This window comes from Parasteatoda tepidariorum, chromosome 3 (genome assembly GCF_982258835.1).
Source record: "Parasteatoda tepidariorum strain Cologne lab strain chromosome 3, Ptep-v5.0, whole genome shotgun sequence".
Lineage (NCBI taxonomy): Eukaryota > Metazoa > Arthropoda > Arachnida > Araneae > Theridiidae > Parasteatoda > Parasteatoda tepidariorum.
The window spans coordinates 78,905,752-78,929,594 of NC_141757.1; the positions used below are offsets into that span (position 1 = coordinate 78,905,752).

Sequence of the window (23,843 nt, forward strand, 5' to 3'; positions counted from 1 at the left end):
AACATGGCTTGAAATGATCATCCAAGTAAAAAGTTAAAAGTCTGAATGACATAGAAGCAACTTTATGACTTTAGTAATAGTAACTATATTTAAGCAATTGACAGCTCGTAAGAAACAGTTTATAGAAGCATGAATGATTACTTTTTGGAATTCGTGCAAACAGAATGCCATTGTCCCTTGTAAAATAGTTGGAGACGGCCTTCTAAGATGGAATGTCCATCTACTAGTCTGACTTCTGGCCATTTGGATCTATTTAAGTCTGAATCCGACCAGGAAATCTGTCTGTCAGCCAGTCGAGTGAAGGTTATTTTGCGATCTTCAAAACCCTACAATAACATAAAATAATTAATTTGCAAAAAAGGTTTTGCTTAATACATAGCATTGAAACAGAACTAAATTAACAATTGGCATATTTTTAAAATCATAAACAAATAATATAATACTAATTATTCTCAATGCATCTGAGGGTCATCCAGAAATATGTACCGCATGGCTCAAGAAAAGGATCAAAATGTGATTATCTGGAAAGATTTATTTCAAAAACTACTTCTCAACATAAGAACCATCGAAATTGTAACGCTTGTCAAAGTGAGGGATAAGTTTTCGCAGCCCGGTATGATAGGAATTTACCGCCTGAGAATGGCATCAGCTTGTGACTGCTGTCTTCACTTGTGCGGGGAAGTGAAGTACGTACAGGAATTTCTTCATATGCAAGAAGAAAGATAAATTGCTGGGAGCAAGATTGATACTATCAGGTGGATGGTCAAGTACCCACTGAGACTTCTGTAGCAGCGAGTTTACAGCTCCAGCGACAAGGCACCCTGCAACTTCTATCTGCTCTTGCACGTGAAAAAATACTTTCAAAAGCATTAGTTTTCCACCAAAACTGCAGAGAGCTGAGACACGCTAACGCCATTTTTCAGTGGCAAACTCTAAGGCTCCTATACTATCAGAGCTGACCTATCAAGCAATATTGGAGCAAACAAGTTCGCAAGTTAACGTTATGTTAGTATTATTTATGTTATGTGCTTATGTTAGCTCTTTGCTCCAAAAATAAATGATAAGTCGGCCTGTCTAATTCAGGGGCTCTAGCAAACTCCATTGATAATGAAGTACAAAAATATATCCAACGGTAAGACAAGTGCTATAATTCTAATGGTCATGTTGAGATGTAGTTGAAATACACACACTGGCCAATGCATTAGATTCCTGAGAGATTTTTTTATTAAATGCTCGCTGGCGTTCAAGGGTCTGGTAGAAGTATTATGATGTGGAGTGTGTTTTGCTGGTGTGGAAATGGTGTCCTGATGTTTCCCGAGGGAGAATAAAAGGCCATGCAATACCTGTACATATTGGTGGATCAAGTGCGTCCTGTAATTTTACATTTTTACTCAAAGAATGACAAACACTTATTGGATGCAACTATGTATAGTGCCAGAAGTGTTCAGTTTGGCTTCTAACGCCTTCCCTTACAGCCGCAAACCCTAGTTTATAAACCAATAGAAAATATTTATGACTTTTTGACAAGTTAAATTCGACAGAAATCTTCTCTTACATCTAATTTTCAGTACTTTAAAGTCTGCGTAACTAATGTATTTTATTCTCACGATCATGGCATACTAATATTAGAGATATCTAGTATGCACGACTAGCACTGGACATAAATGCACTCCAGAAGCTTGCAGAATGGATACCTGTATGAATTTGGGCTGTCATCAATGCAAACTGTCTAATAAGAAATTAATGTGAGGTTTCTAATTCATTGGGCAGAGTGTATATTACTGTATCTTTCGCATTAAATTTTCCCAGGGAATTATGCTATGTTCTTTTTAATGGGATGTGAAATACGTACTTTCCGGGTGACCATCGTATAAAGGAGAAAAACAATAATTTATATTTTATAAAATTCTATTCAAACTTAAAAGAATAGATTTTTTTTTGGGGCTTTTTATAAATGTGTACCATTAATAATTTTTATTCTCTTTAAAATTTGACTCGTGAAGAAAAAACACTTTTGATAGGAAATATCGTTGGTATAACACAAAAAGCACGAATCTATGATTGCTGAAGTGGCAGATTCATGATTTTAGGGGGTACCAACGGTGAGCACATATGTATGTTTAACACATACTTTAAACTAATATGTGTTTTTATATACAACAGTTTTTAAGGTTTAAATGAGTAAATGTTTTCCTATTAAAAGAAAATAAGACTTTGCATCAGATGTTTTTCGTCCCCAAAATAAACTAGTTACATTAACTGTTAAAAGTAATATTTCAGCTTCTGATTTAAAAAATTTTAAAATTTCTTGTAAGTAAATTAGATTTTAAGCAAATGAAGAAAAAATAATTTTTAAATGTGCTTTCTATCTTCGTCAAATCAAGTAGCGGAATCAAGCTTATTTTAATGAATAAGATATTTGCTTATAATTTATTTCTTCTGCTGAGGAAAACAGCTTTACAAGAAATGTTTTTGCCAATAAGAAGAAATGGAAGAATCAGTTTATTTATTGAAAAATTATATAAGATATTTTTAGAAAAACTCTATACAAAATGTATACCTTAATTTTTATACTTTAACTACTTTAACAACATATTATATGTTCCACAAATTATAAAAAATTTGAAATCTTATTGTAAATTTCTTATAAAAAAATACGAATACAATGTTTTCTACTAATTTAATGTTAAAAGACAATACATTTTAAATAGAATTCTAGATGATTGCTCACATACAAAGCTTGTAACCTTTACGTTGCGTTAAATTCATCATTGAGCCATTTTAGTATTGTATAACCAATTTAATTACATTACTACTACAATAAGTTGCTTTCATTGACTGGCTACGGTTACGATTACGAGACTGCATACAAATCCATGCGCAACCAGCTTTTTCATTAGTAAACCAAAGGTATTTTAATGCCTTTAAAAAACGTAAGTGAACCAAATATTGTGATGAATTGAATGTTAAATTAAAGGTGACAATCGCTACTACAAATTAACCCTTTAATAGTGGTTCTGTTTAGCTAGGTAAATAAACCGTGGAGACACCTTTTTTTTCTTCACATTTAGTAAAATCAAGGATGCAGTGCCAAGAAAAACGGCAGATTGACAACAAAAGGCAGAAAACGTGACCCAGCCATTGCGAAAAGTAGAAATATGAGTTTTCGGAGGACACAAGCTTCACTTCATGGATCATGAACCTGGACGAAGAAGGGATTTTGCTATCTTGTAATGGCTTCTTGTTTAGACTGATAAAAATACATATACGGAAGTGGAGGGAAAAAATGGTAAACTCGGTGTGAGAGAAAAATGAATTCTCGAATTTATTATTTTTATTTTATTTTTTTTACTTTTTGCATGATGTCATCGCATCCCTTGTGAAATCTTCATGGAAATCGGTCAAGTGAATGCGAAACACGATATTGTTGAAGTTCGTAAAGCAATGGAAACATTTTTGTGGTTTGAGCTTTGTTGTAATATACGTTTTGAGGAAGATAAAAATATCGGATTATTTTTTCTTTTAATGATAATCATTGTTTACTAATCTGAAATACATTCATCAGAAGAAACACCTTTTATTTTAATATTATAGTTTAGTTTGCATGTAAACCCTTATCTTTTTCATCGTGACGGACGAGATAACTCGTCTTCTAGGAATATTCGTTGTGCTCTGTTGTTATATTAGTCAATATGGTTATTGATTGTGTAACGAATCAAGCTATATTAAGAAACAGTTCTTTTTTATATAAAAACATATTTATTTAACAACCACGCATAAACAAACAAAATTAAAGTACCCATAATGGGTAAGTAATAACCTTGTAAAAAATATAGGAAAACCCATAACGGGTTAGTATAAACCTTAAATTCAAAAACAAAAACCATCCTCCTCAAAAATCAACAACTCTCTGATGTTCCATAAATTGTCCCGTGCTTTTATTTATAGTTTTATCTCGTCATATGTTTTGTTTCTTTTATTCATGCTTTTGTTAGCCAGATATTTTTTAATATTTTTAGACTTTATAGTTGCAATTGGGTATACTATAGCCTACGTCACAGATCGTGTTATTCCTACTAAATTTAACTAGTAAACAGCATTTTCTGCGAACCTGATTTCTAGCAACAAGTAAAAGCATCAAACGAAGTGTCTTGTTATAAGTCGCTACTCGCCAGGTTGGAATTGTATTAGTCTAGTTCCTTTGGAAATAATTTATATTGTTGTTTTACCGAAGTTTATGAATTTAGTAAGCATATTTAAAACTCAGAGTTTATTAATTAAACTAAAAGGTAAATGTTATTCCTAGTAAGTGGAAGTAGTTGTGTTTTTTTCATATTATACCCAATTAATTATTACTTTTTAATGTAAAATAAACAAGTTTTAAAGGAATTTGCGGTTTGTTTCAATTTTAATGCTGCGGGGGAACTCTAAGCGCAGAGGGTAGGACAAAGGCACGTCATTGTCGCCATGAAAGTTTTAAGGAATATGTTAGTGGACGAAAATAAGAAAATGGTATTTATATGTATATGATAATGGTTTAATGTGTTACGGTAAAAGCCCGAAGTCTAGCAATTCTTAGGTTTTACTGGTAAAAATTAGTTTCTACCAAAGTGACTTGATAAAAGTAAAAATTACACTTTAATATCCTAGGCCTTTTACCGAGCCTTTTTTTTCAAACAAACCTAGGATTTTTCAAACAACTGTAATAAATCCTAAGTTTCTACCAGTAAAGCCGAGAATTTACCAGACTAAGGGTTTTTTACAGTTGTTACAGTAAAAAACCGAAATCTTTGGTTTTACGGGTAAAACCTATCTTCTACCATAGTGGCTTGGTAAAAGGCCAAAAAATGCTTTTATATTTTTCCATTTTGGCCTTTTACCAAGCTTTAACAATAAAACCTAGAAATTACCAATCTACTTTGGAAAATCTTAGGTTTTACTGACAAACCATAAAATTTACCAAATTTCGGGCTTTTACAGTAACAAATAGATTAAAAAGCTGTTTGCATAGGATAAAATATCTAATGTAGATTCTTAATGTCATAAAAGAATCAGAATTTTGTATACTGCGACAAATATAAATGGCACAATGAACCCCAACGGAAAATTTGTGCAAAGATTGTTTTATAGCATGTTTAATGGGAAATAAAAACATTGAAAAAAAAATCACAAAGGCATCTCGGTTATATGTTCACCCAAAAATAAACTGAAGCTTCTGCTTCCAAACATTGGCTAAGCTGTTTACAAACCATCTTTTTTTAATAGAAAATAGCTTTCTTAAGATACTTTCCTTAATAAATTGATGTTTAGCTTAAAGCCAACCACAGAATGTTTTTAGTGAAGCCGGAATTTAAATAGCCGGAATCAAAAAGCCACAAAACATTACTTTCTCTAAATTTATGTTTATGAAGTAAATATAACTTCTTGATTTTCAGCAAAGCAAATGATTTAACTCGTGTTTTTTTGTGAATATTTATGTTTGTCATTACACTTACAGTTATGATATAATTATAAAATCTAGTCAAATAAATTTACTGAGACAAAAAAAATTTATTTATCAGAAAAAAAGCATCTTTTTATCAAATATCTTCTAGCAGCAAAACATTTGTATATACTTCATATAAATTCACATCGTGTAAAAAATTAAAACAAACGGAAATGTAAATATTAATTACATTAGTTACAAATCATTATAATTTACTGAAACCATAATTCCCAATAATTCCAATACCATAATTCCTAATAATTCCCGATTCTAGTATTTTCTATGCACTTATTGGCAGTTTTTAATAATTTATTTGAAACTAACCCAAACGCTTCAATGACTCGTCATGCATTATTTTGAATCAGTAAAAAGCAATGGCAAAAATTCTTTTTTTTATCAATTTAATACAGAAAGAGATAATGAATTGAAAATTATCACATCATATAAATAACAATGTATTGGTTTAGGGATCAAGCTAGATTTGGTTGTTAATCCACCACAAAATTTCTATCATACTTAATCAGAACCTTACACCAGTGTTTAAATTAACTATTTCATTCTAGTTTAGAATTTAAATAAATCGGTATTTAATTGGTTAAGTCTGCTACAAACTCGTTCTAAAATCCATAAACTTCAAACATATTTGTCTGCATCACAAAAACTCGTCTCTTTACAATCAATCACCTCTGTCTAAATAACAGTGTTCGTTATTTGTCTATTTAAGTATATTAATTTATTATCAAAAAAGGTGGCTTTTAGCCAATGTAAATAATGCCAGACAGATATGTGTCAATTGGGTGTTGATCTAGCTGTTTTATAACTTTAGTAAATATCCTTCCTTTTTAATTACTAAGCACATTTATTAGACATATTTTTCTTGCATGCACAAAAAAAGAATATTGTTTAGTAACTTTTCATTTTTTTTTCGCAAGAAAAGGATGCAGTTAATGATTGTTAAAAATACTTGTATTAATGTGTTATTTAACTAATCAATTCCATAATATTTCTATTTCATGTAATAAACAGTAATGTAAAATAATTATGATAGGTGTTCAATTCTATTTAAAGCAAACTGAAAGTTACACAGTGACTGTTGGTTTTTAAAACTACAGGATATTTTAAAACTTAGTATATAAACTGTTGACTGCACATAGGATCAAACTTTCCTCTAGTAACTACTTTTTAGAAATGCGTCAACCGCAAAAACTATGCCACAAAAATTCAAAGATTGCAGTGAAGGTTTCGTATGTAGATTGTAAAGCCAGTTTCTTCATTTTAGCTTTAAATACGCTTGTGGCTAAGGTAAACAAAATCAAAGTTCAAGGAAATAAGGTTACACGAAAACTTTTTAAAGAATTTTCATTATAAAACAACAGCGAGTGCATGAAACTCTCTTAGAGCCACGAAACGATGAGTTTATAAAATAAAACTGAGTAAGTGGAACAATGGTATCGAAGGTAGCTCGCGTAAATTCCCTGTTAGCATTACTTTTTAAGACCTTATGGGTTTTTATTTTTGCTAATTTTTTGCCCTTTTTAATTTCAATTTAAATGTATAAAGTCGTGTTTTAAAATTAAAAAAAAAAATCCATTGTAAGGGAAGAACAGTGAATTCATGTTATTCACTGGTCACTCACGAAAATTGTACCACAGGCTGCAGGGTCAGTGTATCTAGCCAAGAAAATGAAAATTTGTCAAAGCAGAGACAAGCAAGCCGATAATTTAATTATTTTCCTGGTCCTTTACATATCACATGGGTTTCCTTTCGTTTTTGTTAATTTTTTTTATTCCACTGATTAATTTTTTACGTAAAACAGATTTTTAAATCTTCTGGTTTTAAATCTTATTAACAACGGAAAATTTAAATCGAATGAGCAATCGAAATAAAAAATGAATCTTTTTCTACAGCGTACTGAATCAGCGGTCCATTAAATGAAATTCACAGTAGAAAACATTCTTATAAATTATGATTACCTGGAAAAGAAAAAAAGAACAAAGAGGTGATTCAGAGACAAATCGAGGTTTATTTTTGGCACAAGCGATAAAATGATAAGTTGCATACGAATGACGTCATACCTAAAATTCTTAACAAATTTTCTGTGTGACACGCTTTAACTTCCCCCCCTGACAGAAAAAAAAATTATCCCGCTGTCAAAGAATAAACCTGTTAATTTTTTTTCCTTTAAGAATTGTTACAATAATTTGATGCTGAAAAACTTTTTTTAACCTCATCCAGTTTTGGACAATTAATTTACGTTTTATTTACTTCCTTTTTTGTGTCATTTTTATTTTTAATGGGTTTATTCTCGAACAACTCCACAAAATTTTTTTGTTAAAAGCTGTGTTATGATAACATACATATTCCTTTTCACTCCGAATTGGAGCATAGGGCTTCTATCATAGCTTTCCATCTCACTCTATTTGTGGCCACATATTTTACCTCTCTCCATGTCTTTTCTATTGTTTTCAATTTGTTTACAATCATCCTGCGCCAAGTACTTTTAGGTCTTCCTCTTTTTCTATTGCCCTGAGGGTCCCAATCAAAAACATGTTTTACTTTAAATTTTTCAAATTTAAGTAGAACAGGACCAATCTATTTCCATTTATGTTTTTTTTTAGAATTTCCAGATCAATTGGTTTCTGTTTTGCTTTTCTAAGAATTTCTATATTTTATGAAACCACTTGGTACGCAGGATTCTTCTTTAACAGTTGTTAATGAAAACTTGAAGTTTTTTCCTGTTATTTTTATTGCAGTGTCATGTCTCAGATCCATATAGTAGGACAGATTTAACAGTAGTAATGAGAATTCAAATTTTTGTTGAATTTGTTGTGTTTTTGTTTTTCCAGAATTTATTGAGAATAGCGTAATTGCTTCGCGCTTTGTTTAACCTATTTAGTATATCTTCATCTGATCCTCCTTTGTTGTCAATTATACTTCCAAGATACGTAAAACTGCTTATCTCTGGAGGAGATATTACTATTTTCTATTACTATTTTCTACTATTTGTTTACTATTTTCTAAGATTATGTCCTTTAATTGTTTAGTATTAATTTTCAAAAATCTAATTATATTTTGGTTGATAATAAACTCCATTTTCTTTTCTTTGTCCTTTCATTTAAAATGTTTGCTTCCATGTCTTGAAGAGGGTTGGTCAGTAAACATAAGTCGTCTGCAAAATCAAGATCAGAGAGGTATTCAGCAAGGTTCCATCTTATACCCCTTTTATTTTCTGATATTCTCTTCATAATCCAGTCAATAGCAATTAAAAAGATTGTTGGAAAAAGTATACAACCCTGCCTAACACCGGAATCAACCTTGAAAGATTCGGATTGTTAGCCGGCATGGATAACTCATATATTGTAATTTTTATATATATTTCTGATAATGTTTACAAAACATTCGGGAATTCCATAGTACTTCAACAGCTTCAAGAGTGTTTCTCTGTGTAAACTGTCAAAAGCCTTTTCAAAATCTATGAAATTTAAATGTATTGTTGATTGACATTCAAAAAAATATAATTGTTTAATAAACAATTATGCCCCTTCCGTTTATTGTAAAAGTTTTAATTTTGAATTCCATATAAATTTTCATTTAGAATTCTTCTTATTTATTATTCTATATAAATCTAAAAATGAAATTATAAAAAATATTTTCTCAGAAATTAAAAGCAAAACCATTTTTCTACCAGATCCTTAATATCTGTTTGATATATTTATGTGCAGTAGGGGACACAATTATTTTATGGTTCAAGTTTTTTGTTATAATTAATTCCAATTTTTTGAAATATTAATACATTACCTTTACTATTAGGAAAAATTATTTTTTAAAATTACGTAAATTAAGTAGTTGTTTTGCTGCTACGGTTAAATAGTTGTTATATGTTACGGTTAAAGTGCAGAAAAAAGTTATTCTACGGATTATCTAGGCAACGTGCATATTAACTAGGTGAGCAGTAAAGTGCCAAAAAAATTGTTTTATTTCTCGAATTTCCCAGGTATTTAGGGCTACTCCCGATATTTTGGGGGTCAGAAATCCGAATCCGTCGAAAAAAGCTATGCTTATTCGAAGAAAGTACGTTTATGCGTCTGATTTCGTAACTTAAAATATCGTCTGCACTAATTAATAAGCGTATTTCAGGTTACCCTTTCGAATCATTAAGAATGAGTTCTAGAACATTAAGATCCGATCATTAAATCAAACGTTATTAAGGGTGGTCCGTTTTTTTATTTTGCGCACTGTACATATTAACAGCTTTCAAATTTTAGGATAAGATATAGTGCGGAAACTTATATTCACATTAAAAATAACGAAAAGAAATTTTTAAAAATTTTTTTCAACAAAATACAAATTTAGAAAAATAAAAGTAAAGTTAGTATGACCCCACCTTCCATTACTCTTATTTCAAGTTCAAGGTCCACTTTAATTCAAGTTTGAGTAATTCTATTCAATTTCTCTCTGTCTTTCCACATCCAGCGGGACCTTGAAATCATTTTTTCGGGGGGATAACCGTAATTTCCATTGTTTTCCATTCATTGTCCAACTCTTTTATCAGATTTAAGCTTTCCTGTGTAGGTGGCACTGGACTGCTGCCGGCATTTTTCGAATTAACGTTAAGAATAGAATTACTCTGCCAAAGATTTCCAAACAAAAGGGTTGAAAATTGTAATTATGAAATGATACAAATGAAAATTCTTTTATTCTGAGATTGTTTTAATTGAATTTTGTCTACTTTAGCTCATAATGAGGTTGTAGTAGACTCAACAAAACAGTTTACGGATTTTAACAATACAAATTAAAAATGAAATTATAATATTTATAATATTTTAATAATAATATTTGAATTATAATATTTATAATAATTATAATATTTATAATAATTACAATATTTTTAATATTTTCAGTTTATTTATAATATTTCATTTAAAATTATTTTTAATTGAATAAAGATTTTGCACTACAAGATATGTAATATTAAAATGATAACTTAGTAGTTGTCGATTAGATAAAATTTATCTTACAAAATAATTTAATAAATTGGAATCCGTTCAGAAAAAGCTCTCTACTAAACTCTAACTTCGATATTCATGGAACCAAAACTAAAACTAATTAACTTATTTTTTAATTTTTTTATATTTAAAATGCTTAAGGTCTAGGTAAGGTTAGGTTAAAATGCTTAAGAACTAAACTGACTTAATAAAGCCCTTATAATTAGACAAACATTTGTAGTTTTAGCTTCTTCGATTTTTTTCTTTTTTCTTTTTTTTTTTTCACTTTTACTACTCATCTCAACAACACACACACTTCTTTACAATGTAGTAAAACAAAAACTAAAGACGCTAAGAATGTAAAATTGACTATTTTGAATGCAAATCCTATTATAATAAACAGTTTTATCTGAAATTACAAAAAAAGAAATATATATATATATATATATATATATATATATATATATATATATATATATATAGATATAGATATATATATATATATATATATATATATATATATATATATATATATATATATATATATATATATATATATATATATATATATATATATATATATATATATATATATATATATATATATATATACTAATGATTATAAACAAGAAAACAAGAGTGAATTTCATTCTACCGTAAAAACAAATAAATAGATGAAAATAAATAAATACAATTACTTAGTAGAAAAACTATCAGTACCAAGTGCAAAACTGCTAGTACAAATTTTAAAAAAAAAATCAGTTTGAGGCTAGTCGAAAAAATACTAGAAGATCAGTAGTAATAGATATCGGCTAACGAATAGTCTCATTGCAAATTGGGCTTATATCTTTTTGGGAGAAAAAATCGATTTCTGAAAAAATTTCGCTATTTAAATTAATTTTAAAAAAGTCTAAAACGTTTATACAAAATTATTTCAAACTTCCAAAAAAAAAAAATTTAAATTTCAGACTTGCTTTAGCCAATGGAAATTCATTAAAATACAATTTGAAATTTTCCACTAGCTACTCTAACACCCAATGCAAACATAAAAGTGACATTAAGTGTTTTAATCCAAATAGGGGATGTCGGTCATGGTCTCTTGACTTCCATCTTTGATAATCAGATAACTATCTCGGCCAAAACTAGCTGTCCCTGACTAAAGTTGGAGTTCAAATGGCACTCACGTTCGTCAGCTTCAGCCAAAAATAAATAAACGAATAAAAGAAAATACATCACTATCTTGCCGACAACAACGGACGGAAATGCGTTTAAGTGTACTTGCACCTTCCGGTCGAATAATGGAAAGGTCATACTCCACTGGTCTTGGAATTTGATCCAGAAACACGCGATCTCCTGATGGAAATAATCGGAAACCCTATAAATGACGGGTAATCCTGAAAAAAAAGAATGAAAACGAAAGGATGGGCGGAGTAAAAGAATGATACATGGACCTCCAGACACGTTCCTCTGAAGGTTCATCAGACTCGTAGAATAATACCTGATGTAATTCTCGCCTTCTAATGAGTCGTTCTGAGGAAGAGAATCAGTAACGAAATCTCGTGTTCGCCTGACAGCTACAGTAACCTACTTAGCAAGAACAATCGGACTTAAAAATGATCAACGACCGTTCCTCGGCTGTTAAAGGGTAGATAATAGTCCGTCACGCTTCAATAATATCGAAATTTCAGATTATACGGTTTTTCGATAACGTTTATGATGGCTTGATTAGCCTACTCCAGTGTCATCAAGGTAGGATAATTTGTATGGAGAATTATGTTGCACCAGCGTACATGAAAATACTCAGTAATTAAGATTGCTAATGGTAAAAGAGAACATCCGGCCTGCAATATGAATTCAATGTTGTAATTGTTCAGCACCTACAATAGTTTTTGACCTTGTAATTTCCCACTTCCCCAAGAGACATCATCCATTCCTAAGTCTATTCTACACTACATTTATAGTAAAATTTGTCATAATGCAAATAATTAACACTAGATTGACCAAGGAAGTCATTTTGACTGCTTTTTAATTTCAATTAGAAAAACAATTAAGTATATAATGACACGATATCTTAGAATTTTGAGACTTTTGTGCTACATATGATTTTTTTTTATTGTTAATATTTACTAATAACTTGTTATATAACTGTAAATAATGTAAAAAATATTAAAGATTAATTATAAACAAATTTTTTTACACATTAGTTATTCTTTCACTATTTTGACTGCTTTTAGGCAATATAGAGGATATACTAAGTTTCAGTCTTTCTAGTGTTAAAACGGAAAATGAATAACTTAAGTCAGAGCTTTTAAAATTATGAATCTCTTAATGATATTTGGAAATTAAGCATTAGTCACATCTGTTTAACCCACAAACTTATCTTTCGTTTTAACGAACCTGCACACAATTAATCGAACTACAATGAACTCCTACATATTTTGACCCGAAGCTACAAATTTAAAATCCACCGACAACAATGTTTGGTAACAACTCTTCATTATTGCCAGGGGTCTGTTCAGACATTTTGTGAAAGGTCCGTTTTTCGTGAAATTGTGAAAAAATTACTCACATTCTTTCTACCAGGATCCGCTTTTATGAATTTGTGCAAATAGGGTCCGTTATTGCAAAAAAGAACTTTTTCAAGAAGTTTTTAAATTGTGAAGACATGCAAGATTATGCTCAACACTGTAAAATTATCATTAAAAAAATTAAATTTTAAAAAATAAACAACAATTGCTGCTTCTAAATTAGAGATGCAACATACAAATATTTGGTATTTAGCCTATACTGCTGAACGCAGAATATTCATTTCGGACGAATAATGGAAGAATCTTCTGCCGAAGACAAAACTTAATTCGTTTACACCCATCTTTCTTGTTTTTTGCCCTGGAAAGGGTTTATTCAATTAACGAAATAATAATCAAGATAAACAAATTTGTGAAGGGTCCGTTTAAAGAAAAATCATTTTGTGAAGGGTCCGTTTTTAAGTTAAAATATTTTGTGAAGGGTCCGTTTTTATGAAAAGATATTTTGTGAAGGGTCCGTTAACGGACCCAAATTTCTTCTAAACAGACCCCTGATTGCTATAATATTAATTCTGGCATTAAAATTTTTAAATATATCGGCTTTCTTAAATTTATTTAGCTTAAGGCACGCCGCTATGACATAAAATTTAACAAACATTAGCTTTTTCCCCCCTTGATTTTGGAGGAAAAAGATTAACACGTGTTAATGTAGGAATTATGCAAAATGCATTAATGCAGATGTTAGGCAGAATGCTTTAATGCTGGAGTTTTAGTTCTCAAAGTCAACAATACTTCAATCTATAATGGATTTAAATTACATTTTGAAGGATTGATTCAGTGCTAGGTTTGATAAGTTTAAGATAAAAGAAATTCTTACCTTTTTCCCGAAATAGTTTTTAATTTCTGAACAAAACGATGTTGTGAGTTTTTTTTTTATTATAATTGGTTGGATTTTTGGATCATTATTTTAATATGCACATAATGAAATCAAACTGCCGTTAAAGATGAACTGATAAAGCAACTAAAACTCCATTTATTTAACATCTTTTAGAACTTATCATATAAATGATTTCAGGAAAATAACACAAATTCAAAAGAAATACTATATGTTAAATATATTTAAAAAGTAATTAGAATTAAACACTTTAAGTTATTTTTATTTTATTTTATATACGACCTGTCTAAACCTCTAAAGATGCTTATTAATAATAGAACCTTTAAATTTGCACTTATGCTTTAATTATTATATTATTTCTTAAACTTACATAAATAAAATGCCACGAGCAAAAAACCTTATAACCAGGCTATAAAAGAAATTTTCTCCTTTTTATGCATATATTTAAGAATATTGGAAAAAATTAAAGCGGAACGCACAATTTCTCTTTTTCAGATAGTATAACTCTTCCAAATAACCACATTGTGAATCTTCCTAAAAAGGATAGCCACCCTTGTTTTAACTCAAAACAAAATCATTATTTATTAACCAAATTTTTGATACAATTAATTCTTCACGCCATTAACTACAAACTAACTAATTATAGGTCGAAACGTTTCTTCACGAAATTGAGCTTCAAAATTTTGTTTTCGTTGTAGGTGCTTTATTTTTCATTGATAATATTCTTAAAAAATGGAATTGTAAGAATCTCCCATTCTTTCTTTTTATGACACTTCGCGGTAATTTTCCCTCTGTTTTTTCTACGAAAGCTTTTTTAAGGAATTTTGAGGATAGCCAAATACCATATTTTGAAAAGAACCCGATCTATTTCAGCTTTCATGAGTTCGTCAACTTTATATGAAATACATTTATAAACTAGGAATTCAGACGTCGCCGCTAAAAATGTTCCCAGCAAACCGAGTGCTAACTATGGATGGTGTTTTCTACACTAGGGAACGCTGCAAGCTCGGTACCGCCTAAATTTCTGGGTTACTGTTTCCGTTGTATTTTAAAGCCATTTGGCATCAGCGTTTTGAAATTCTTGCAAACAATGTATTTGATTACTTACTACTTGTGTTTACAATGCTAACAATACTGGTGTTTACAATGCTAAAAGTGTTAACACTAACGTAAGATGGTTCACAGCTTGCAACAAGAACAAACAGTAATAAACTTATGGAAAGAGGCCATATCAAGACTGCCAAAAAAGCGAGTTATTCAAAATCTAGCAACCATGTCACCTTTTTTAAAAATATATCTCTGAAAAACTAAAACAAATTTTCACTTCAAACTCACCAGAATTACATATTAACATTAATATCTTATGAAATATGGCAGATTTGAGCTCAGAAATTATCTAATTTATTTCTTTTATTGAAAACAAAATTATCCGTTTGAAAACATCGCCTATCAGAATAACATGTAGTAAGCAGCTGCAAACTTTTTAACCGGAACTAGAGTAGGTGCCGAACTCGAGATTGTTATTGTTTACATTTCTATTGAAAACACCATCCAAATCCCTGGTTGAGCCGCGATGACCGCTAGAATCCCTTTACCGTCGAACTAACCGTGGAAAGATTCCGTGGTTTCTTCTCCTTGTAATCTCCTCTCCCATGTGCTCTCTCAAAATTCCATCAAAAAGTCCTCTAAGATGGCTTAGTGTGTCCCAATGCATGCTCCAGGAGTTCTCTTGTCTTCCTGGTTGAGTTTGAAATTATAAGGATACGGAGTGGAACGATGATAGTCGCAAACTCGGAATTCGGTCGGCTGTTCAACGTTGGTTGTAAAATAAAGTAAAATATATCGCTGGTTCATTAGTCGGGTTTGACCATTAAGGTCCATTGCTTTTAAAAATATTTTCTTCGATTTTTTTAGAAAACGAAAATATGTTTCGCTCTTTATTTTCAGTAGAAGCAGCGAAGAAAGGGTTTCATTATATTAGATGATAGCTTCTATCAAAAAAAAGAAAGAATAATGTAGCTGCCTATTGTTAGTCCAAATCTATCTGGATAAAAGAAAAGAGTTGGAGAAGTTATTATTATATAAACTTGTTCTCTTAGTCCTACCAATGTAATTATTTTATGCAACTCCCTTCTGCCTAACGCAAGAGATACCTTTCGTAACAAAAAGGGCAAGAGTTTACTTAAAGAAAGCATTGTATTCCTTCTAAAAAATAAAATACATAAAGAATAGCCCATGAAGATTAATGGTAAAAAAAAGGAAAGATTTACTATTAAGGGTGGTTTTAAAAAATCCAGCCATGCATCTTCTTTGCCTATTCAAGATTTCCGGTTATCTTTGCTTTCAGAGTTTAAGTAGTTCATGGCGGTCAGTTTAATAACCATCAATTCTTCCGCGAAAGTAATAAGTATTTTAAACGGTTAAATACTTTGTTAAGAGTTTCTTGGGGAAGTTTTCCGCCGAAGAAAATTGAAAAGACACAGTTTGAGTGTATTAAACTCGAAGCAAGGTTTTTAATTTTAAACTGTATTCACTATTCTGTTGAAAAGGATTGTTTGGACTTAAGAACTCACAAATAATTCAGTTAATCAAAGGAAATTATTAAGCATTTTAAAAACTGTTTAATCAAAAATTTGATCCCAACAATGATTTTTATTTTCATAAAACTGGCTTTTCTTCATATTGGCGCTTTTCGCCATTTTCAGAATCAGCATAAAAGGCGCTGAACCAAGCTGTCATGAGTAACTCTTACAAACAAATAATAATCATTAAAATAACATATTATTCGTAAAGAAACGCTATTTTATATGATGGCAGATCCTTCGAAGAAAATTTTCAGGACCATGGAAAATAAAAAGAAAGAGCTCTTCTTATTAGAGAAGGTGAAATATTTAACTTCAATTAACTTTAAATATAAATTGAAAAATAGAGATTAATTACATTGTTTAGTGTTTTAATTTTTGTTTATTAGTATTAGATGTTATTAAAAAAAAACTTTCTGCTTTATGAAGTATTATTTATTTTAATCAAAAATTCGTAAGCGTAGTTGCCGCTAATTTAGGATGCGGGCTGTTATGCAGGTTCACAAATGTGCAACAACAGCGCTAAATTTTAACGTGCTGAAATAAATGGCAATTTTTATTGGTAAACTTAAAGCATTCTTCTTTTTTTCCGAAATTCCAATTAGTTATTTTAGTTCATAAAATTATTAAAGTTACATATTTTATTTATAAAATGTTCTTTGTTTTCGCGAAAAATAACGACTTTTACTTTTAAAAAAAATAGAATCAGTGAATGAGAAGTAATTGTGGGGGTGGTGAGCGAATTGAGCAAGCAAAAGGCAGAGCCTCCCAAGTAAAATAAATTTTTTTTTTCTTTCAAAAAGTTGACAATAGGAAAGGCAGAACCATGGTGGATCAAGGGATAGTGTGCTCGCCTTCCAATGAGGTGAACCGGGTTCGAATCTCAGTGATGGCTAGTCGATACGAACTCCACATCCGGCTTGTACCGACCACAGTGTTGACGTGAAATATCCTCAGTGGGAGACGGATCATAGGTTAGAGTCCCCAAGTCGTATTTTATGCTTTTATCGGGGATAGAACCCTGGTTCTTTTACAGTTAATCACTCACTGTACGATTGCGTCTCAATCTAAAAAAAAATACTATCACATTATTGCTAAAATGCTACATGAAATGTTATTAGCAAATTAGCTTAATTATATTATATAACTAGCAGAAATAATGTAATAAAAACCCATACTACCATACAATAAAAATGAGGGTATTTCAGAAAAACTTGAATATCATGGATCGTCCTAGATACATAAAACTTGTTTTAGAATAATTTCTTTTTGTTGCATTTTATTTTCCTTTCCAGAAACAAATAGAATGAATTTTGAATAGTTCTCAATTAAATTCCCAGACATCATTAAAAAATTTCTTAGCTGATTAAAAAATTTAATTTTAAAAATACATAAATTACATTTGTATTTACTTTAAGCTCTTCTTTTTAATTTCCTATTATTTTTTATAAACAAATAAAATTTATCAAAATACAGATAAAGAATTAAAATGCAGACTTATTTAGAACGCACGAAATTGGAAAAAAAAATTGATAAACATATAGAGAGACATCTCTAAATGGATGGAACACAGATTGCGTCCATCTGAAAACTGAAACTTAAAAACAAAGCAAGCTTTGCTTATTGAACTGAAACCAAATCGTGTTTCTTTTTTTGGGAGGATGAATATTGGGAATAATAATTAGATACTTTTTCTTGAGAAGTCGATGGCCCGAGAAATAAACTAGAAGAAAACAATCACCACGTGATACCACTTTTTATGATAAACAGACATAGAGGAAGGAATCGTACCAAAAAAACAATGCTCCGTTGTATACATTTATTTTTATAAAATTTACATAAACAAATAAAAACGAGGAATCGTTTTAAACAAGATGGAATTTTAGGTAAAATACTGACCTTTTCTATTTTGTTCTGAACTTTGTTTGATGAATTCAATATCCGCATAATCAATGAAAGCTACTATGTTAAACTAAAAAAAGGGTGCCTTAAAAATTAATCTCTGAAAATATAGTTCCATTAAATAATTTAGATAGGTGTTATAAAAAATTTAAAATTAAGTCAGACAACTAAGAACTCGTTCTCACTACCCTCTCCTTCTCACACTGTTAGAATTTAAGAGGCTGTTAAACGATAATATCTTTCAAACTTGATGCCAAAATTGCTATTGTTCAATTTTAATGGAAATTTGGTTCAACATAACGCTTTTCAACTCTTTGATGCAGATGGGACACCGCCTTCCCTTTCATATATTTTTTCTGGCTCTCATATTAGAAGTAAAAATATGCTTTCTCATTAAAAAAAAAAAAAAAAAAACAGTGTAATAGTTAATGAAAAAATCAGTTAGATTATTGTTATTATATGTGTACTAAAATATAAAATAAAAAAAAAGTAGTTAAATTTTTTTTTCCATTCATACTTAAAAATTTATCAATAATTGATTTTCAGAAATTTCAGTGATGAGGTTTCTCTTAGATTTAAATAGCTGCAAATAAGTGAAAAGATATAAAGAAGTGAAAGATATTCGAAAAATTATTGTTTGGAAGATTTTACCTTCAACGTAGAAAAAGACACCCGTGACCCATGTTGTATTTCATAACTATAAATTATTGAAATGCTAAATTTAATATTTTTCACTTAAATTAATACAAAAATGATAAAAATATGAAAAATATATTTAATAGAAATTCTACGTCAAAGGGTTAAGGTTACAACAAACTCGCTTTATATTATAGCAACATGAATTGATATTATGGTTAAATATTGAAGTGATTCTTTGAGAAAGTGGTTTAATCACCAAAAATAATCACTCAAACTGTGAAACTTAACCTAGCGTCGGTTAACCGATACGAGTGGACAAGGTCCAAATTCCTCGATCGGACATTCACGCTATCCCTAAGCTCGTCTGTAGGTGCTTCTTTGGAATAAAGAATACTTTTAGATTATTTTCTAAAACAGTATTCGAAGCTGAATAGGTTAAATTTAACCATAACCATAAATTTCAATTAAATAATAAAAATTCAAGTCATTTTTGAAAAGTGCAAATTACGGGAAAATTAAGAGTATGAAAATCCGGCAGATAACTTAGTAATAATTGTTTCACATTTGTAGAGTTTTTGAAATTTTTACCTTGGATTTTACTAACAGAAACGTTTTCAGATAAAAAAAAACTATTTATATTTTACAGCATACAATCATTCTATTGTAAAAAACTTGCTAGGACAATCCTTTATATTAACATCTGAAACGCATTTTTTTAATTTAAACTTGAAATTAAAAACATATTCAGAAAATAATTATATGAGCAATGATATGAACAAAAAATAATGATTTGAACATTGGCTAGACTATAAGTTTTAAATTCAGAAAATCATTTTATGAAATACGTGACATAGTATATGATATAGCTGAATTTATTTTTTGAGTAAATATCTAAAACTGTGTGATTACAATTTTGATTTTTTTTAAGTAAAGTAATTAAAAGTTTCGAATGATAATGTTTTATTTAAAAAAAGAATTGTATCAATTACTCGACTGACATAAGATGCTATTAATGGCAACTATCGTTCTGAATTCGTACCGATGGCTGTTTTCTCGAAAAATAGTTTAAAACATTCGGTTCATTTTTCAAAAGTCTTTTCAAAAAGTTGGGGGGTTTTTTTCAAAACTTTCAAACATTAAAACAATCATTTTTGGTATTACAGAGTGTAAAAAAAATATTTATAAAACCAAACATTTTAAAGATTAATCATTAACTCATTAACTTATACAACTGATAATCTCTTGAAAATTAATCAGATAATGCATGTTTGTTGTCGAAAAACTTGATTTTGAGTAAAGTGTATTCGCATCTTTTACTTTCATCACCTTATTTCTGGTAGTTCAAATAATATTTTTTTTAATTATTTTTAGGAAAGAATGTTTAAATAATAAAAACAAATTGCTTATTTTACAGCAGCGATTAAAATATAATATAATTAGACATATTTTCATCACAAATAATGAAAACATGAAAAAAGGGGAAATAACAGGCACCTGTATAATTTACCAAATACTTGAATTAAGCTAAATTAATTTATGGATTTTCTCTGCACTATTTGATTTCAACGCAGTTATTAAAACTAATCTTAACATAACATTGACTTCATGAACTGTTACAAATATGCTATTGGTAATTTATCGATCTTTTTTTGAAGAATCTTAAGAACTGATGAGTGATAATAAGAGTTTCAAGAAATCCAACCGTAATTAAATATTTATAAGCTAAACATGCAATTAATAAACTATTTGAGTTTTTACCCTTTCTTAAAACCAATATTAACACATTATTAATTCTTAAAACCAATTTTAAATTCTCAATTCTATATCATCGCAAAATTCTATAATTCTATAATTCGCAAAACCAGTCTTAACATGAATTCATGAACTGATGATTCCAATATGCTATTAGTAATTTACCGATCTTTGGTGAAGAATTGCATAAACTGATGAATGAATGTAAGATTTTCAAGAAATCTAGCTATAATTAAATATTTATAAGCCAAACATATATTCTAGCGTTTATCTATTATTGTTTTAAGTTATGTACTAATTTTCCAGGTGATACCTAAACTGGAGATTTAGTCAAGTGAAAACACAGTTGGGAAAATTGGTAGACAAAGAATATGCCAAAGGCATGTCACCAAATTGACTGATGAATGTTTCAAAAATCTTTCTAAATGAGAAATTGAAGCATTCCTTTGAGTTCTTTCACCGTTCGGTCATTTATCCACCGAGTTAAGCCCTAACAACTCTCACAGAAAGAAAAAAAGATTAGAAAACTATTTTTTTCGGAAGTGTCGATTGGTGGGAAAGAAAGCAAGTTCACTGAATGGTGCGAATTGTCCATCCTTCCAGAACGAATATTTTAATCCATCCTCGGCAATTAGGTGTAACTTCCGAACACGGCAAGATAAACAGCGGGAAGAACAGCGATAAAAAGAACCGAATCTCCATAAATATGAATAAAGCTATAACACTTTACGAACACAAACTTGTTTTCCAAAAAAATTTAAAAAGAAAACTACTCGCTCTATTTCAGGTAAAGATGGTAGAAATCTTCAAACTCTTTAAAATACACCCAGAGAATGTTTTATGCTCCACTTCGAAACTGTGAAGTCACCTGCGAATTTATGAAGAAAATACTTAATCGATGGTAATAAATTCTAAAGCCAGTGTTATCACGTAACATAACGAAATAAAGTCATAGGCTTTATTTAATGTACTAAACTTTGTCTGAATTTATGACTTCCGAATTTTGGTTTACAAATAGCAATCAACTATAACAAAGTGTTCTTTTATAACTTTAAACTACGAAATGTTAAAACAAAGATCCATAAAACTTTTACATTTAATAAAATAAATATATTTTTACATAATTTTTTCATGTTTAAACTAGATTTTAAGTATTAAATAAGAGAAAATTCGTGAAACGAAAAAACTGTATAGTCGATCATGTAAAACTCCACGCTAAATAAATACCTTGTAAAAGCAGTAAAGAATATTTTCTTCCGATTCGATCTGATAGGCATAGTATATTGATGCAGGTATTTTCAAAGAGAAAAAATTTTGGACAATTTGCAATGTTATTATTTTTATCTATATGGCTGTAAATTAGGAGAAAAAAGATTTGAAAATATTCAGAATTTGTCATTAAATTAATCAAAAAAACCTAAAGAATCAAATAGAATCTTAACAGCAATTGAAGATGCATTTTAAGCAAAACAAATGAAAAATTGTAGGAGTAAAAACAAATCGGTGGGTATGAAAAGCGCCGATAAATTTTTGCGTTGAGTTTTCATACTCATATGCACGTCAACACAAAATGCGATGTATTTTTCTCATTTATATGAAGAACACTAAAAAATTCCGGATTAAATTAAGGTAAAAAATACTGACACCCTGAGAGTAGCGTCTGTGAAATCCAATTTTACCATAAAATTTTATACCGTATTTTTACATCAATATTTCTTAATTATAGTGATTTAGTGATTTTACAGTAAATATTTATGTAAAAAGTATCAGCACTCACGGTGCCAATACTTTTCATCGTTATTTCATCCGGAATTTTTACAGTGTATTTCATATAAATAGTACATAACTAATATATAACTAATATATAAGTAGCATAAATATTATGTAACAAGTATGTAAGTAGGATAATTATTATGTATAAAGTATACTATATATTTCATACTAATGGTATGAAATAGTATAAGTAGTTTGTAACTAGTATCTAACTAGTAAATAAATAGTAAGTAACAAGCCATATAAGTATAATGCAACAAGTTTATAAGGTATAAGAATAATGTAAAAAGTATATAAATAATATAAGAAGTAAGTAACTGGCCCATAAGTAATAATTAGTTAATGTTTAAGAAGAATGTAACAAGCATACAAAAGTATAATTAGTATATAAGTAGCATTAATGTTGTGCAAAGTTTATTAGTAGCATCGTAAAGCTTATAATTTTTGTAAAATGTTCTCGAATATAGACGTACATAATATTAAAAAAAATCTATGAATTTTTTTTCAATAAGATATAGATATTCTATAGATAATATGAAGCAGTAGACTAGATTATATTATAACTTATTGATGAGAATAAATAATACAGATGTTCTTGTTTTATTACTAATTTCAATGTATCTTGCTTTTTCTTCATTTATTTTAAGCACACATTAGGTTCAAACTGCAAATTGCGTCCTTTTTTTTTAAAGTTAAAACGTAAACCGCATTTTTCATTCATTAGCTTCTTTTTATGAAAAAGAATACCATGCAAACAAGCCATTAAACTTGTAGCAACACCATGGTTTGAAAAAACTCTGATTTATATAGTAATTTAATTTTTAAAGCAAATATAAACAAGCACTATATTCACACTTTTAAAAAATGCTACATATTTATAATTCTTTTAACACTTTGAAGCAGCTGGACACTGATGTCCTTTTTAATAGTTTTTTTATGCTCTCAGTGCAAGTAAAAATGAATTTCGGTATTTTTTTATTGTAAAAAAAGAACAGTTCAATAAGTACTAAAAAATCGGTTAGAAATTATGAAATCCTAAAAAAGTAGTTTGAAAAAAAAATTTCATTTTTGCTCAAAAATTTATCAATGATTTATTTAATAAATTGAAGAAATTCCAGTGATAAATAGCCATTTCTCTTATATCTTTATTGCTACAATAAGTTTTAAAAAATAAGTGAAAAATTGAAGAAAATTATTGTTTAGAAGTAAGCCATGTTTGGAAGATTTTATCTTCAGCACAGAAAAAGATATAGGTGTTTCCTGTTGTATTTCATAAACATGAATTATTAAAATGCTATACATAAT

The 23,843-nt window shown here is 29.3% G+C and overlaps 1 protein-coding gene across 1 annotated transcript in view; it reads right to left on the bottom strand.

Annotated features, from left to right (window-relative positions):
• bark (C-type lectin domain-containing protein bark beetle) overlaps positions 1 to 23,843 on the bottom strand; it is a 95,824-nt gene that overhangs the window by 60,602 nt on the left and 11,379 nt on the right. The window contains exon 2 of the mRNA XM_087159654.1: positions 142 to 326. Within this exon, the coding sequence (XP_087015780.1) occupies positions 142 to 326 (185 nt within the window). The remainder of the gene's footprint in view (positions 1 to 141; positions 327 to 23,843) is intronic.